Source organism: Metopolophium dirhodum, chromosome 1 (genome assembly GCF_019925205.1).
Source record: "Metopolophium dirhodum isolate CAU chromosome 1, ASM1992520v1, whole genome shotgun sequence".
Classification (NCBI taxonomy): domain Eukaryota; kingdom Metazoa; phylum Arthropoda; class Insecta; order Hemiptera; family Aphididae; genus Metopolophium; species Metopolophium dirhodum.
Window position 1 is genome coordinate 89,299,107 of NC_083560.1, and position 18,090 is coordinate 89,317,196.

At 24.8% G+C, this 18,090-nt stretch overlaps 1 protein-coding gene across 3 annotated transcripts; it reads right to left on the reverse strand.

The window, feature by feature from the left end:
- Positions 1–909: 909 nt before the first annotated feature.
- LOC132935475 (single-stranded DNA-binding protein 3-like) lies at positions 910–17,265 on the reverse strand. 3 transcript variants are annotated; one of them, XM_061002039.1, is made up of 16 exons: positions 16,575–17,265; positions 13,506–13,578; positions 13,304–13,365; positions 12,440–12,524; positions 12,323–12,364; positions 12,155–12,241; positions 11,978–12,073; positions 11,825–11,902; positions 11,706–11,751; positions 11,492–11,524; positions 9,291–9,496; positions 6,103–6,141; positions 5,865–5,925; positions 5,729–5,799; positions 5,439–5,639; positions 910–3,800 (listed from the first exon to the last, which is right to left on the reverse strand). In XM_061002039.1, exons 1-16 carry the CDS (start codon positions 16,628–16,630, stop codon positions 3,696–3,698), a joined length of 1,341 nt encoding a protein of 446 aa, XP_060858022.1. In that variant the 5' UTR covers positions 16,631–17,265; the 3' UTR covers positions 910–3,695. The 3 variants fall into 3 exon arrangements, with proteins under 3 accessions (XP_060858022.1, XP_060858024.1, XP_060858025.1); XM_061002041.1 differs by lacking the exon at positions 11,492–11,524 and having other exon boundaries at positions 16,575–17,264; XM_061002042.1 differs by lacking the exons at positions 5,729–5,799; positions 5,865–5,925 and having other exon boundaries at positions 16,575–17,264.
- Positions 17,266–18,090: the final 825 nt, after the last annotated feature.

The window sequence follows — 18,090 nt, forward strand, 5'->3', positions numbered from 1 at the left end:
AAAACTAAGAGTGAATTGACCTCTTATAAAATATAAATGTAAAACTATTATCTAGGCAATAGCATAGGTTTTTTAATATATTTTAATTTTAAAGCAAGTTATAAGTATTTTAAGATGTGGAAACAATTTACAATTTTTAAATACTCAAAACTCGCTATAAAATTAATATATAATTAACCATGGCTAAATATATAGGTATGATCGCATTGAGACGCATTTTCGTTATGGGCTGCGCACGTACAATATTATTGCATGTTTTAGCATGGAAAGGAATATCAGCTGGCAGTGATTTTTGGATTTATTTAGCCAAGAAATTAATAACTTGTATGGTTTTGTTAGCAAATAAATCGAAGTGATAAAATTCACTGCCAGTGGCGGCCATGACACCTGCGTATCACAAATAATTAATTTAATTTTTAAATTTGGTCTAGAGGAGCTGATTTTTGGTCAGGGCTAGTTCAACCCTAGCTTTAAGCCTATCCATCATATGTCCAACCAAAAAGGCCTGAATCATTTCTAACAATTACATTTTTTAGTATAAATAGTTTAAACTTTTAAAGGATGAAAGAAATATTGTTTATGTATGACAAAGTATTTAATACCATATAAAATGTATTATATTCGGTATTAAATTTAACACCAACGATTATTACATACTGTCAGGTAGTTTAATTTGGTAATAAATGATTTACAACACTGAATTTAACACCAATATTATATACATGCACATATATATATGTGTAAATATATGTTAATATATATATATATATATATATATATAAGTATATAATATAATATAATATAAATTTAAAATAAACGCGATGCTTAATTGTATAACTTGTAATTAAATAAATCATACATGAAGATATTTTACTTAATTTTGAACACAATATTATAGAGAAGAGTTCATTATAATTATGGTTAAGGATATATTTAATTATTTAACAATATATACCAAAATGTCCCAGACTCAGGAATTCCCAGTCACCCAGCTCAAGTATACCTCCACTTAAGACTAACTACAGTACATAATATTTTGTGTACAAACCAGTTGAACAATTTACACCTACATGTAGTATAAAATTATAAACTATGCAATTAATTAACTAATGAAATTACAGTAAACTAATTAAATAGGAAACAATTGAAATACACAACCCGTTAAGACTACCTACTATGTAACTAGAATAATGTAACATTAGATGGGGCCGATTAAAAATACCAGGAGGGTATCCACTAGGTTGGTATTCCAGCATTTCCGAGACATTTGGCGTACATAGTGCATTAATATTATAAATAATTTATTGTAAACAGTTTAAAAACATAATACAGTATAATACAGTAATAAAATAATATGGTGAAATGTTTAATAGTATTTTTTTGATAAATAAACAAAATTGCACTTGAACTTTCTCATCTCAATTTCAATAACATTTTATTAGTTTTGTAAATATAATATGGAGATAACATTCGTTTTTTTTTTTTTTTTATTAGGGAATTAACAATTTCTATTTTATCAACAATCAACATTCTTTACTAACTAATATAAATATTGTTCTAGCATTACCAATTCAACTTTTATAATTTTTGAAGTCACAAATCATATTATATTTTAAATAAACGCGCTGTTTAGTACGTTACTGCGTATCTTTAAATCAAAAATATTTAATATTTATTTAAATTGAGATTTTATAAAGGAAAAATTATAAAATACTTGTACACTGTACATAATAAGTATACTAAAAATACTATTAAACTTTACAGATAACTATTAATAATATATACCACAGATAAACAAATAACTATGAAATGTATAATAGAAATAATAAAAATAATAACTATTATTATTAATTAAACAATGTACAAATTAATAGTACAATTTTATAACATTGTTTTCTTACAAAATCTATATTGAAACATTAAATATTAGAGGGAATGTATTTGGGACGAGAAACAAATTAATTTCAATATAAATACAAATTGAATAACATTTTGATTCAAAAAAAAAAAATAAACAATAATAATTAATATATTATTATAATTAAAAAAGTGCCATTTTTAGATAAAAATTTACATTATATTTATAAAAATAATAACTAAATATGAAATTACAACGTGTATCGTTAAATAATAATCAATTTGTAAAAAATAATTTATAGTAGATGAAGTTCTTGTAAAAATGTTATGGTTTGATTTTTAAGTTTAATTGATCGATTAAATTTGGCTATTCATCTTTTTTTGTTTTTTTTTTTTATATAATATATTTCTAACTTGTAAATCTTCCAATATTTTAAAAATTATTTTCATACTGCTAAATTGATTTTTTTTAGCAAATAAGAAAACTTCTAACCAATAACTTACACAGTTCTTAGCATGCGTTAATTTGTTATTTGGTCTTTTTTTTAATTATAACTTATCTGGATCTGTATAGTAGTGTATAATACTTATATTATTATATAAAATGTTTGCCATTTAGTATTATTTACAGTAAGGAACCTACAGTTAACTACATGAAATAATTTAGTATACAATTTTTTCTCAAAATAGATTTCCTTGTATAACTTAGAAATATTAAGTATACACAGACAGTAAAAATATTCAACTTTGTAGTTCTCAACAAATGCTTAAGAATACAAATTTCAAAAATTATATGCCACGTGCTATTTGTCTAATAACAAATAGCAATTTCACTCATAAACCAATATATTAGGTTTGGTTTGTGTTAATATGTAGGTAACCCCAATATAGTTTTAATCTAAATTTTGATAAATAGGAATTGAAATATTTTATGATTTAACATTTACATAATAAATATAGACTTAACTAGTCATTAAAGAGATATCATTCAAATGTTGCCACATAAACAATTATTACAATTCTTAGAATAAATTATATTTTAAGACATGGGATCAATTATTTTTTTTAACTAACCACAATTTATAACTAATAAACATAAAATAATTATAAATATATCGAAATTTCATTAAGAAAAATTGAGTTCGCCAATTGGTATTTGCTTAAAAAACATGTATTTTACAACTAAATGGCAAAATTATTAACAATTAAAATGAATTTATATTTGATGTAATAATGTTTACAATAAACTGTAATAATTTATGGTAAGTAATTATATTAAAAAAAATAATACATTTATTATATTTATTTTTTAATTCATTAAAACATGAATTTTAAAAATATTAATTAATTTATCTGTAATATTGAACAGAAATAATTATCAATATATAAAAACACAGTTATTTTAAATAGTAGAAGTCCCAAAAAAACATAAAAGAACATTTTAATCAAAATTTTGGTGCTCTTGAAAAATAATAGTTTAATATCAGCCATCATCGATATGGGTGCATGAAATAGTTGTTGAATAGATGGTGTAAATTCCTATTTTAATGATGTAACCATAACATGAAAATGTTGTTGTTTCCAATTTAAAACAAGTTTTTCCTAAAATATTTACATAAAATACTACCATGAATATTATTCTATCATAATATATTGAATAATTTCATATTCATAATAATTGTTTAAATATAACTATTTATATTTTATTGGCTGTGAACCATCAAATTTCAAAAACGTCTCAGGAATGAACATGTCAATGTAAATGTATTGAACTGATTTTTATGGCAAGATTTTTTAAATCTACACATGAAAAATTCAAACTACCATCATATTTTTCACTATTGGATGTAATAATCCGATTGGTCAGAATCCTTTTCATAACGTTTGGCTTCCTCTTGCATACTTTCTTTTATTTTCATTATTGCAGCAGATTCGGTCTGATCCTAAATATCGCATCAAAATAAATGTTAGGTACGTTGAGATATAAAAATGTACCCTTATTGGAGTGTCAACGGTCACCGTTTTACAACATTGATAACGACTAGGCCACAAACAGTAATACCAGAATATTGAAATATTGTACTTAATAATATGGTATGAATTTTGTAATGTTTACTTCAAATAAATATTAGGTACCCCGAGATATAAAAATGTACTTTTATTGGAGTTTAAACGGTCACCGTTTTACAAAATTGATAACGACTAGGCCACAAACAGTAATACCAGAATATTGAAATATTGTACTTAATAATATGGTATGAATTTTGTAATTTTTACTTCAAATAAATTTCGTTTTCTAAATAGTTATAATTTAATAACCTAAATGATTTTATTATTATATTGACTCTATAAAAGAAAAGTTTAATTTTAATTTCATCATTGGTAAAGAATTAAAGCTATTCAATTTCAAAATTATCAACATAACTATAATATTTGGTTCAATTTTAAAAGTTTAAAATATTATTACAGATTGGGCATACAAAAAAATATATCATGGAATTAATGATGATAGATTTACTAATTGCCAATAGTATTTTATTAATTGGATACCCATCAATTTGGATGTGATAATATTAAAGCTATTTACCCAATTTCAAAATCATGCCTAAAGATAGCATGATTCAAACTAGAGAATAGATAAAAAATGTAATAAATATCCTATATCAATGGTAGCAATTGAGGAAAGATTTAAAAATTATATTAATTATACAAATCGTATACTTATAACTTGTTTTTGGTATCAAATATATAAGGGGTGTTTATTTCTTTAATTTTTCCATACAAATTAAAATTTTATACTAGAAAAAACAACTAAGACAATTTACTTAGTTTGCTTACTATTTTTAAAATAATAATTCAAAATTAACATTATCCAATAATGTTATAATGTTAACTATAATTCACAAAAGAAAATATAATAATATATCATTTAATTCATAGTTTTTTTTTATTAATTTAAAGCTGGATATTAGTTTGACTTAGTCATATAGAATAAATTTAGTGTAAATAGAAAACTAAAAAACCAATAAAGGTACACTTAAATTGACAAATAAGAATACAAATGTAAAAAAAAAAAACATATCCAGGCCATAATATTTGCCAAGTACTTGTAAATAGATGCACGCATAAGCTCTAGAACAACCATTTAAAATTCAGGCACATTACACTGTATGCAACTCAGCTTATACTATTTTTAAAGTTATTTTATGTCTTTAATATTTTTTTGGGAATCTACAGTTTATAACTCACAGAGATTTTATTAAACACTTAAGGTAATTTATGACAAACTATCAATTAAAAAGTTAAAAAAAAAATTGGACCAAGAAGGATGAATACAACCTGATAATGGTGAGATGAAAAAATGGTGAACAAAACTTAAAAAAAATTTTTGAATGCATTTTAACACTACATTAATAAAAAAAAACTAAATGTACAGTTTGTTTTTTATAAATGTCAATTGAAATATTATTTTCCACTTTATATTTCTTGGTCACCATACAGTTGTCATCACACCTTAATCAGTATGTAGTTCATCGATTGTCTTCAACGTCCATAAACTAATATATATCCAGGCCAATTACATTTTCTCCCGCTCCTCCAAATCCTGACAAATTATAATCGCCCATGCCACTTCCACTGTCTTCTCTCGGTGTCCCTGGGCCACCCGGTGCAGGTGAATTTTTCATACCATCTAGTCCTTCGCCATTCAAAACCGAATTCATTGTATTAGGACCCATTGGTCCTAGCGGTCCACTATCTGATGCATTATTCATTGGAAAATCCTGAAAATAGTTATTTTAATTTTAAGGACACAACATTTAAGTATTAAAAAATACAAATTTAGTAAAATTTCTCTTAGTTTATAACTTACACCAGGCATATTCCCTCCGGTAACCGGCTTCATCATTGTGTACATACTTTCTCCTCCAGAGTTTGAAGAATCTTGAACATTTTTGCTCAAATTAAGATCATAAACTAAATGAACTACCTATTTTTATTTATTTTACCTTGAGGACTTTGCATTATCGGTGTGCCTGGTCCAGGAGGGCCGCCTGATCCCGAGGGTCCCTAAATAATATTTTATATAAAACCTAAATCTCTTTTTACCAATACTTTAACTCAATTATACTATAACTATTAAAACTAAGTACTATAAATATCTACATTAGGCTAATCTAATTTAGTTAAAAAATTTATGTTATGTATGTTTAAAATTAAATATTTAACTGAAATATCTTAACTTACTCCGTAAGCTCCTGGTGATGAAGATGAGTAACTCATTGGCTGTAAAAATATTAATAAACATTTTGATTAGTTCAATAAAAATCATTTTTTTTTTTTAATTAACAGCTAAATAAGGTAATCTTATTTTTCTCAAAGAAACTCTAGTAATTTATATTTGCATATATTAAAATCGAAACTAACCATATAATATAACAAAACTATCTAATCATCATCAATCATTGATTATTTCTATTTTTCATGCACACAACATAATCAAAGTATATTCTAAAGTAACAACAAGAAAATAAGAATTTTTAATAACAACATCTTGATTTGCTTAACTATTTATTGATTCAAACTATTGAATCTAGAATGATTGTGAAGGTAGGGGTGAATGCAAATGTTATTTTCTCATACTATATCTTATTACAAATTATATTATGTTTATTACATGTAAGACGCTTTAAAGTTGTCATTTTTAAACTTATATTAACAAAAGTCAAAAGATACTTCAACACCGTAGTAAAATATCAAAAAATCAATTGCCTTGGTTATAATAATACTTTATAATTGAAAAACATATCATGGAAATTCAAAATCATATTTTTGACTGGATTTTTAATTTATTATCATGGTATTCATCTTTTTCTGCTTCAGGAAAAACACCTAGAAGACATTTTTGTTCAGAAGCTTTTGGAAATAACTTATTATGTCGATTTTTTTACTGAGCCATAATTTTGTTTATGGTAAGCGGGTAGTGGACGAAAATTAGCGTGTTAGATAATGTAATTGTTATTAAATAGTATCTGCGACTACCTAGTACCAAGATAGATCTTTAGACCATTCTTATAATATTATAGTACGAAACTATGAAATCAAGACGTTAAACATCAGCACTATAAGGTTTGGCTGATAAAATACAAGCCTGAAACTTATATAATAAATCTGTTATAGTTATATTATAGTATATTTTTCTTTTTTTCTAGTACTATCATGATAGTCTACTCAATTATAATTATTATAATAAGAAATTAATTAATTAATTAAAAATTAAATCAACGATCACTAACACAAGTATTTAAATACTTATACACTATCACTGTGCCCAAAACTAAAAAAATCAGATTTTCCTTAGTAATCTTATTATTTTGTTTAACTTTTTATATAAATATTGAAGAAATAAAATAAAATAAAATAAAATAAACAGTTATAGCAAAGATGATGTATATTAATAAATTATACATTACACCCAAGAACACAATTTCTGCATTTTTTTTTTCAAAAACTTAATTTGAAAAATAACAATACCTTCTTACACCTATTATACAGTACGGTTAAACATGGGACCTTGCTTTATTTATATAAAAACTTAGGTGTAAGGTGCATATTTTTAGAGTTGTAGTGCTAAAGTGTGTTGTAGTGCACACAAAAATAGCTATTAATTGAGGCAATGTGATATCACAATTCAACTTAATCATGATAAGTGTCAGTTACTACGATTTTATGTACAGTAAATATTAAAAGTTGTTTCTAAATATTTGAAAATTTAAAATTTAATTTAACATTTTTATAAATTAATTTCATATGGTCATTAAACAAGAAGTTATCAGATCTGTCCTAGCATAATTTTCATATCAGAGATTTAACCACAGTTAAATTAAAAACAATCACAGATTAAATTTTTATGCATCTATATAATTATAAAAAAAAACAATTTACAAAACCCTACTTCATAATCATTAAAATTCTTTTTGATAGATAAGTTGTAAAATATAGATAAGTAAATATAAAATAAAAAAACAATAATAAAGAAATAATTATTTTTAGATCTTAAGTTTCAAACATATTTATAGTATCCCTTAGTGTTTTACAAATGTTTTCTATTACAAATTGAATTATTAAGAATATTAGGGGAGATCTGAGTTCAGTAAGACATTCTGCACACTAATTTATAGTTCCCACTATATTGAATCACATTTCTAGGAATCAAGATTTTCATCAGACAAAACTGGTATTTGTAATGCAGAAAACATTTCATTAACTTTAGTAGTAGTTATATCAATATTTTCATTAGGAATGTCTAGTACATAAGAGCTTATAAGCTTTTACTGATTTTTCTGGTATCAAAATTGCATAATAAGTAATATAATATAATACAATTATAATAAACATCTGTTTACTAATCAACTAATTCTGATTCAAATAGTTCTCTCTTATATAGAGAACCGATTCCCTTATTGAGGTTATTATTTTCTTCCTTTAAATCAGATACTTCAAAACTAACATTCTTGATTTTAGACAAAATTAACTCAGGTTTAGTATCATGAAGATTCAGGCACTTTTTTTATATATAATATACTGTTTTGCCTAATTTTAAGGCATTGTTTATCAACATTAAGAGTAGTTTTATTACTGTAGGGATAGTCAATACTTGAACCAATACCGATTTTTTTTAAAACAGATATTTAAACCGATACCAATTTAATTAAATAGTTTTTTTTAATTAACAATTTTATGTATTCAAAAAAGGTTGTTAATTATCATTTATTTTGAAGGTTCAATGTAATTTGTTGTTATTTTTATTTTTTGATTTGTTATTATTTTATATTTTCTTTAATTAATTCACTTTAAAAGTAACTACTAAAGTATTAAAAACTGAAATGACAAAAATAATATAATATATGTAATTTGTATAATTATTACTTATTATTAATAATCAATGTAAAATTATAATATTAGTGTTATCACTTTATCGGGTATCAGTTATATTTTACCTATTTAGTTTTTTCCAAAAGTATTATTTTCTAATATATCTGTTATAAGTTTTTGGTTGGTAGCATATATCAGAGTATCGGATATCAGTAAAAAGTGGTATTGGCCTATCATTACTTATAGTATAATTTTTATCCAAAGTTTTAATTGAAAAAAGCAGTATTCAAATTCTTTATAAAACAATATATAATAAACTCCTCACAAAAGTAATATTATAATAACTCTAGTCACTAAGCGATTAGTTAACTATTTGTATTTTTAATTTTTATAATGACAACAATCATGTTTATCCAACAACGGTTAAGGCAGTATTGTTTTGTTTCCATGATATTTATTTATAAAATTTTATTTCAGTCAAATCTACGACAATTAAATCAATAATGCTATAAAATATTTATTATTACCATTTCAAACATTTAAAATAGTAGAGTACTCACAGTATTTGCATTTGGTTGCCATTGTGGCCTTCCAACAAGTCCACCCATAGATAAAGGCATACTTGGTCCACCACCACCACCAGGGCCCAAGGTTGTATTAGGCGGAGGTCCACGCATTCCAGGGCTATATGATCCTAATGGACTCATGTTTTGAGTGTTTTGACCACGAGGAGGATTCATACGAGGATTCATTGGTCCCATACCTCCTGTTCATAAAATAAATAAAGCTCATAAAATTTTTTTTATATACAATAAATTAAATTTACACAAGCAACAACTAATTATGAAGTGGATATAATGAACAAACATAATACATTAAAGTAGCTTATAGCTTCTCATAGATTGAATAGTAAAACAGTGTATGTTCTCTTAATACATTAATTTAATGCACTTTAAAATAAAATAAACACAATTGTGAAATGATAAATTAACAATTTAAACATTTGTATTAATTAGAAAAAAACAACTTCAATAAAATAAAAAAATAAGCAACCTAATTAGAAAAACAGTATCAATCAAAACTATTTAATTATGATTTCCAACAATTATTTATTGAAATACTATTTTATTAATTTTTGAATTAAAAAATAAAAATAGATATCATGAAACCTAGTAACAGAAAGTATATACTTTATAAGTGAATCTAGAAAAAAAATCTATGATAAATTGTCAACAAAAAGTAAATAGGAATTGTTCTTAATTCCCTCCAATATATAATTAACTTTTTACATGACATAAATAATGTTAAAATATATCAAAGAGAACAAAGACAACTTAAAAAGAAAAAAAATTTAATCACAATGATATATCATTGAATTTAAACCTACTCAATCACGCGTTACAATAAATCTTTGTACACAATGAAAAACGATTCTTAATAGAGACAGACCATCAGCCTATAGTTCTGAGGATATTTATATTTTATAATGTTCAAATATATTGTCAATATTCAATATTAATCAGTGGCAAAAAATATTTTTAATAATAATTCAAAAAGAGTATATGTCACTATCACTTTTATTAAGTATTTAATGTATTAGCAGACTCGTCGTTGTTTATAAACTATAATTTTAGATAATAACTTTTAATAAAGAGTGGAAAATTGTAAAAAGTTCATCCAGTCTAAAATTAAAATTATTAATTTTAACAAACTTATATTAGATATAGGTACGAGAATACAATTTTTTTATTTTCTTCCAGTTAGATAATTCCTAATCAAATTCAAATTTAATAAAATAATATATTTTATAAAAATTGTGTTTCATACATGGAAAAATAAATTTCATAGATATTTTTAAATAAGAAATTTATGTTTATAAAACTAAATTACACTTATTAAAACTTTGTAATCTCATATGTATGTTAATTAAGTTTTAATTGAGAACCAAACAACTACTACAGTAAAACAAATTTTAGTTAAACATGGTATAAGTGAAATTTTGTTTTTAATTAAAATAATATTTATCATAGTATATTCAAAGCATAATTATTTATTATCCTTTCATTAAATGTCATATTTCTTAAAGTAACAAATAAAAATGTAGACAATTAGACAATCAGCCTAATATTTTAAAACTAATAAAATGCAAAAATTAATGAAAATATGTTATAAGTTTATAACACCCAATATTTTGATTTTTTATGCATCCATATAAAACTATAGTAATTATTTTATTAATTTTCAATCTTAAATAAAAACACAAATACACCAAATATATACACACGTTTTTATAACTTAACAATATCAAACACAGACGGTGAATGAATTTAAATTAAAGATATATCAAGGGGAATGGCAATGGTTATTCATTAAATCATATTTATAATGGATAAATAAATGTCATTGTTTTTATGACGAAAACTACTAAAATTAAAACAAATTACTATAATTCATATTTTAAACATGAATGCACTGAAAACATTTTTTTTTTTAAATTTTAACACTGCCATTTCTCTTAACAATTTAAATTGTTATATCATGCTTTTTTACAAAAAAAAAAGTCAACAAGATGAATAGATCATAATAATCACTTTGAAATATGTATTCATACAAATATTTCAAAAGTAAAATTAAAGAATAAAGATCTTATAAATTCCAATATAAACAAACAGTGTTATTTTATTATCATTATAACATTAACTACAAAACATTTGAGTTAAGAAATAGTGTGCATAATAAAATTTAAATAATACTGGCCTACCTTGCCAACCTACAACATATTCTCCAGCTTCACCTACAGGAGAAAAAATTATTAAGCAAATTATTGATTAATTATATATTTTATACTTTCGTAACTAGTTAATACAAATCAGTAAAATAAACCTAATTACACAAAAATTAATTTTTATAGTTAATTATAATTTCATATTAGATTTAAGGAGTGATAACATGTTAATTACTATTAAATAGTTTACCTTGTCTTAAAGGGTCCATACCAGGCATCATTGGCTGACCTGTAGGCTAAAATATGAATTATTTATAAGTTTAAAGTTACTCATATATTATAGTGGTAATTATATATTCATACACTTACAGAATTAAAATCATTTCCTAATTGTGACATGCGAATTCCAGGCCTTGGACCACCTGGATATCGAGGACCCATAAAAGGCTAAAATAAAATAAAGTAAATTTGACTTATACCTTGTGCAATTAAATATTTGAGACAAAATGATTAACAACAAACCTGATTTGATAACATTTGTCCATGTGATGGTGGTTGAGAATGAGGAGATTGTTGTGCTGAAGGATGACTTGGAGGTGATGGTCTCATTGATGAATTCTAAGATTTATACAAAGAATTTTTTTTTTAATAAGAAATTACTACTATTTAATTTTACAAATTATATTAAAATATACGAACTGGAAAAAATCCTCCAGGCATTGGACCCCCTGGCATTCCATCATTCGGGGGCATTTGTCCTAAAGGACTAGGAGAAGGTCCAGCATTCTATAAATAAATATATTTAATATAATTGTCTTAGTTATATTAATTAATAAAAATAAACATTTAGTGATATAAAATACTTACATGTGCAATACCATTTACACCATAACCTGAGTTTACAAAACCCTAAAAAATTTTTAATTCATATTACTATAATAGCTATACTTATATAATTATCTTCTGAACTATTGAAATACATACATAATCATGAAATGCTTTAGCTTCACTTGAATGTTCACATGTATCACGGCGTTCTGGAGCAGCACAATATAAATCCCAAAATACACTAAAAATATAAAGCAAGTTAAACAGAAAAGAATTTATAAAGATCATTTTCATAATGATGAAAAAGGTATAGGCTCTAACTAGTTTACTGGAATGTATGATACACATAAATTGTTAAGTTACATTTTAAAAACATTATTAATATACAAGATTTAAGAATAACTGTGTTTGCCAAAAAATATAAATATAAATTTTTAAAATGTATTTTAGTCTATTTACAACCATCATAAGTTAATTGTAGTAATAAATACATTACCATACCTCCAATGACAAAATAAAAATGAATTAAAAAAATTAACATATTTTTTACAATGTTTTATCAAACTATGACTGACATCTCTCATAAAAAATATAAGAAAACCTGAATAAATTGAAGCAAATTAACATAGTTTAGTTTTTAAAATAAAATAGTTTTAATTATAGAAAGTTTCAATCATTTTTAATGTATCAAGATCTCATAAAATAAAGAAAAAAATCAAATATGTATATGTTCCCTAATTAGGATCCTATCACTGGATAAATTCCCTTATCATTCAGATATGTATAAATAATAATGTAAATAATGTATGTCAGTCACTTTGCTTATCACATTACTATATAATATTACACAGATTGTATAAGTTGTTAATACTTTTAATAACAAAAAAACAATTAAACGGTTTTCTAGGATATATAAAACAAAATTTGAATTTGTTTAAGCTTTCCAGGAATATAAAAATACTTTAGTTAAAATTTTGTGAATGCTAAAAAAAATAAGTTTGTACACATTATATTACTTACCACCACCAAGAATGCAGGAATCCTGGTGGTTCACCTAATGTGATATTCTTTTCCCATCTAATCTAAAGTTATAAACAAAAACAACTAATATTAATACACAATTCATTAGTTTAAAAATTATAATGAAGAAGTTAGGTATAATGAATATGCAGACATACTAAAATAATGAAATACAAAAAATAAATTTTAAGCAGGTACTCACTTCATTTAAAAATGTTTGAGCTGCTTTCTGAGCTCCAATATGTAATAAATACTCATAAACATACAATGCTAACCTAAAAAAATAAATATTGAAATGTATTCCAAATAATCATATTATACAATTTAAATTAGATTTTTAATGTATAATATTATAATGAAAAATTATAAAATATGTAAACATCTGTCCATATAAGATAATTTAATAGGTTATACTATATTGATAAAATAGACTTTACGAAATGGCTTCTTTCTGAATTTAACACTGATTTATTATTATAAAATACCTATACTGCTGTGTTATGACTATTTTTTTATTTCTACTAATGATATATATTTAAATTTGCCGTTTCAAGTTTATATATAATATTTTTTTCATTATTTTATTGACAATTAGTATTAACAGCAAATGCCAAATTTTCCCTCTCCCCTCCCAAATTACAGTATTAAATACAAGTAATTAAAGTATTAAACTAAAAAATAACCAACATTTAATCCTAATAATCATTTTTTTTTTTATTTATATTGTATGTTATAATATCATTAATATTATTTGCAACTCACACATCTTCTTTTAAAAACATTATATCCGTATGGTTACAATAAATTAGCAAATGAAAGGTAAATTTATTTTAAATTCATAAAACTATGTACAGGTGTTAAACAACCACGTAATATTAACCTTAAATTTTCAACAGTTAAGTAAATTGTTTATTGAAAGAAGAATAATTACCTACTTATTTGTTTGCAAGCATTACAACAAAATAAAATCAATAAAGATGTCTGTATAGTAATTTTGATAGATTTTTATATTAATGTAAACAACATTATGTTAAATTAGAAATCAAGTTGGGTAGAGTTTAGAATTAAAGATGAACCACAAAAATTTATAAAATAACATTTAACACATAAGTATTTAAACAAAAATTATTAAAAACTGATGGAATACAGAATCAGAGCCAACCTATCCTTATATTATAGAATAGGTAGGTAGGGTTTAGATTTGTATGCTAATACATATCTGTGGATTGGTGCAAGATGGACCAATATCACATTTGAACAATTTAGAGACTATTAGACAAATGTAATTAATTAATTACTCATTAATATTTAATTATGATATTTGTGTTAAAATCATGTATAATATTATGGGCTTATCTTGACATTAGGCACAACATTGGCCATGTTGAAATCAATTAATAAAGTTTATAATTATAATAATAAGTTACTAATATTATGATTTATGTGCAATTGAATATTATCATTAGTTTTTAATCAAAAAATTAAGTTGTTTAGTTATTAAAAAGTGTTTATCTTAAATTTAAATTTTTGGCTAATGTTTATAATATTGTTATTAATACCCAACTTTAAAGTCAAACTCATAATTGTTATAATTCTTTTTAAAATTCAATCTTTCAACAATGTTCTTCTTTGATATTGGCTCTTCTTGCGTCAATCCACAGATAATTATTATGAATTGTCATAAAAAGATAATTTTTGTATACATATTTGTTTTACTTATCCAATTCAGATTATTGGTAAATCAAATATTAACTTTTATACATTAAGGAAACTACAGACATCATACAATAAGGTGGAATTTAGACCCAACCTGACATCATTGCTAGATTTTAATATTGAATTATTTCAAGTTTCCCATGTTTTAATTGAAACAATTTTATTAGGTATTTGATTTTTCAGCAGAAATATCAGAAAATGTAAAAACGGTATTTTTATTTTTAATTATAACACATTAACAGTTATTGGAATACAACAATTGCTTCGATTAAAACATATTTAACTTATTGATGACCAAAATCTATTTAAAAACCTTACAACCAAAGTTCTACGGTTGTATCAGGAGAAATAATTTTCTTATTGTTTTGAATGGCTTGAAAATAGTGTATGGTAAATAAATTAATGTTCATTGATATGTATCTGTGCTTTAGACTCACTTTCTAATTATAAAGATAGTTATAAGTAATAGTAATATACTGACGCCCCCAAATTACTGTCACTTCAACTTACCTATATTTTTTTCTTACAACACGTCCGACCAGAATTCATTCAAGGGGTGATTAGGGTCCAAAAAAATGTATTTAATTAGTGTTTTTCTGTTTCTTTCCTGAGTATACATACATTTTATTGCTTAATAAACACAATTATTTAATATGTAAGATATCAATAAGTTTTGATGACAGAGTCAGGGAATATTTAAAAAATAAAAATAAAATACTATGACATTAGCCAAGAGGGGTGTTCAACCCGCCCCTGAGGCTAACTACAGTACCTTTATTGCTTATTTTAGTACTTCAAATTGTTATCAGATTTTTTATATTGCCCTTACTTAATTAATTGCTTCAAAATCCAAGCCTATAATAATACTTATCTTTATAATAATTATTACTTAAGTTGAAAACAATAGATTTTATGAATGACTAATGAAATTTATTGATAATTATCAATGTTATTAAAAATGTTTAGTAGTTTTAGATGCGCACTGATCAATATAATATACATTATGATATATACCTATATAATTTTAATATTAATTATTTTAAATATGAATGAAGCCTTTAATCATTTAATTCTTGATATGCGTATGGAGTGTGATTACTGATTATAGAAGAGAACATAATATTTTAATTCATCAATATACAGATTATAATTATGTCAACAATTACTGATAGGTGGTTCAAAATATTGTTTTTTTCTGATCTAATAAGCATAGAAAAAATCAAAACAAAGATAATTCATAAAAGTACATAAGTACCATTAGTTTAATATTTATACTTATCAACCTACTTAATAAACTATAAATACCTGCATAATATGATAAATCTTAATCAATAATAAAATAATGCATATAGATTGTACCTATTTATATTTTATAGTTATCTATAGTTAATACTCATTAATATTTAATACTGTAATAACTTGTTAAATCTAAACATATAAATAGTACCTCCCATACAGCCATACAAGATAAACAATGGAAATAACTATACAATATGTTATATCCACATACCCAGATGTGCAACCACCTAAACTAGGAATGAAAATAGCAACTCACTTTTCTCTGGCCTGAGCATCAGATGGCACTGTTGCGCCCTTTCCTTTTGCATACATCTCGACTTAAATTGGTTCAATAGCTTTGGCCTCAAACTAAATCTGCAGGAACAAAATTGGCCACACTATGCAGACACTGACGGCAGCGCAATAGTTGTCATTGTAGTGTATGTTTTAGTGGTAGTCTTCAAGAACGTTTGGACGCTGTCTTTATTCAGTTACAAAACCAAAAAACAAAAACTGAAGTGTCGCGAGTCTGATGTTTTCGTTTTTTTGCGTCAGATGAATTACGAGTTAAACAATTCAAAGTGCTGTTTCACCCAACTGTTGATCGATTATCTAAAATAAGATGGTCACGGCGGTTTAGGGATGCAAACTACTTCTCGACGCACGATTTCGACGATAGTCGCTCCAGAGTACATACACTCGATCTGCGGAGTACGTGCCTCTAATAAAAGTACACGTTTACGGTCCTGATTATATTATATTTTTATCGATGAACGGACAGATGGACGGACGACTGGACGTGGTGAAACAAACGCGGAAAGAATAAAACGAATAACATATATTTGAAAGAGTAAAAAGCACTGTATTCTTTTCCTCCCCGAAAAATTAAATCGATGCGGAGAAAAATATCGGTGCATTACCTGTGATCGAGGTGCAGCGGGTAGAGACGACGACCAAGATAATTCTTTCCGAAAATGATAATAATCAAACATTGATAAATGGCAGCGGTGTTGCCAACCATCCGGGCCACACACTTCCGCTACTTTCCACTGTCGACTATCACTTCGCCATAGTACCGTCCCACCAACAATTATTATGCTGCTGCTGCGACGCTGCGTAAGATGAGCGTCCGATGACCGAGAAAAACGCGAAACGGAACAAAGAAAAAAAAATACCGAAATATTATCGCGAGTGGGCAGTGTTAAGTTCCCCACTCATTCAATACGGCCGAAACTACAACCTACGCGTATCGTTTTTACTAAACTTCTTCCTTTACACACACGTATCGATGTATCATACAGTAGGTACACGGTGAAAATAAAAATACAAGAGACATTTTTGCAATTCACCTAATGTATTAATCCCCAGTTAAAATAAATTATTCCCAATATTATTGTAGTTTTGCCATTTTATTACAAATTACAATTAAATGGTTGATAAAAAACATTTTTATTATTAGGTAGAAATAGCGACAGGTACATGACATTTTCACTGGATGTTATATATTGCAATATACACCATAATAAAAAATTCCTAATATTTTGATTCTTTACAAACTATTTTTAGGCATGAAAATTTTTCGATATTTATAAGCTTATTTTAATTATTGTCGATTAAAATTTTTTCACATGGTCAAATAACTTGAACATTCAATACAAGGTTTTGAATTAAGCATAAGTTGTTAATAATGTACCTAAATTTAAAAAAAAGATATTTTTATGAGCGCCTGAAGTTAAAAATCGTCAAAATCGCTCAAATTTGCCGATTATTTTGAGTAAGAAATTGATAACAAT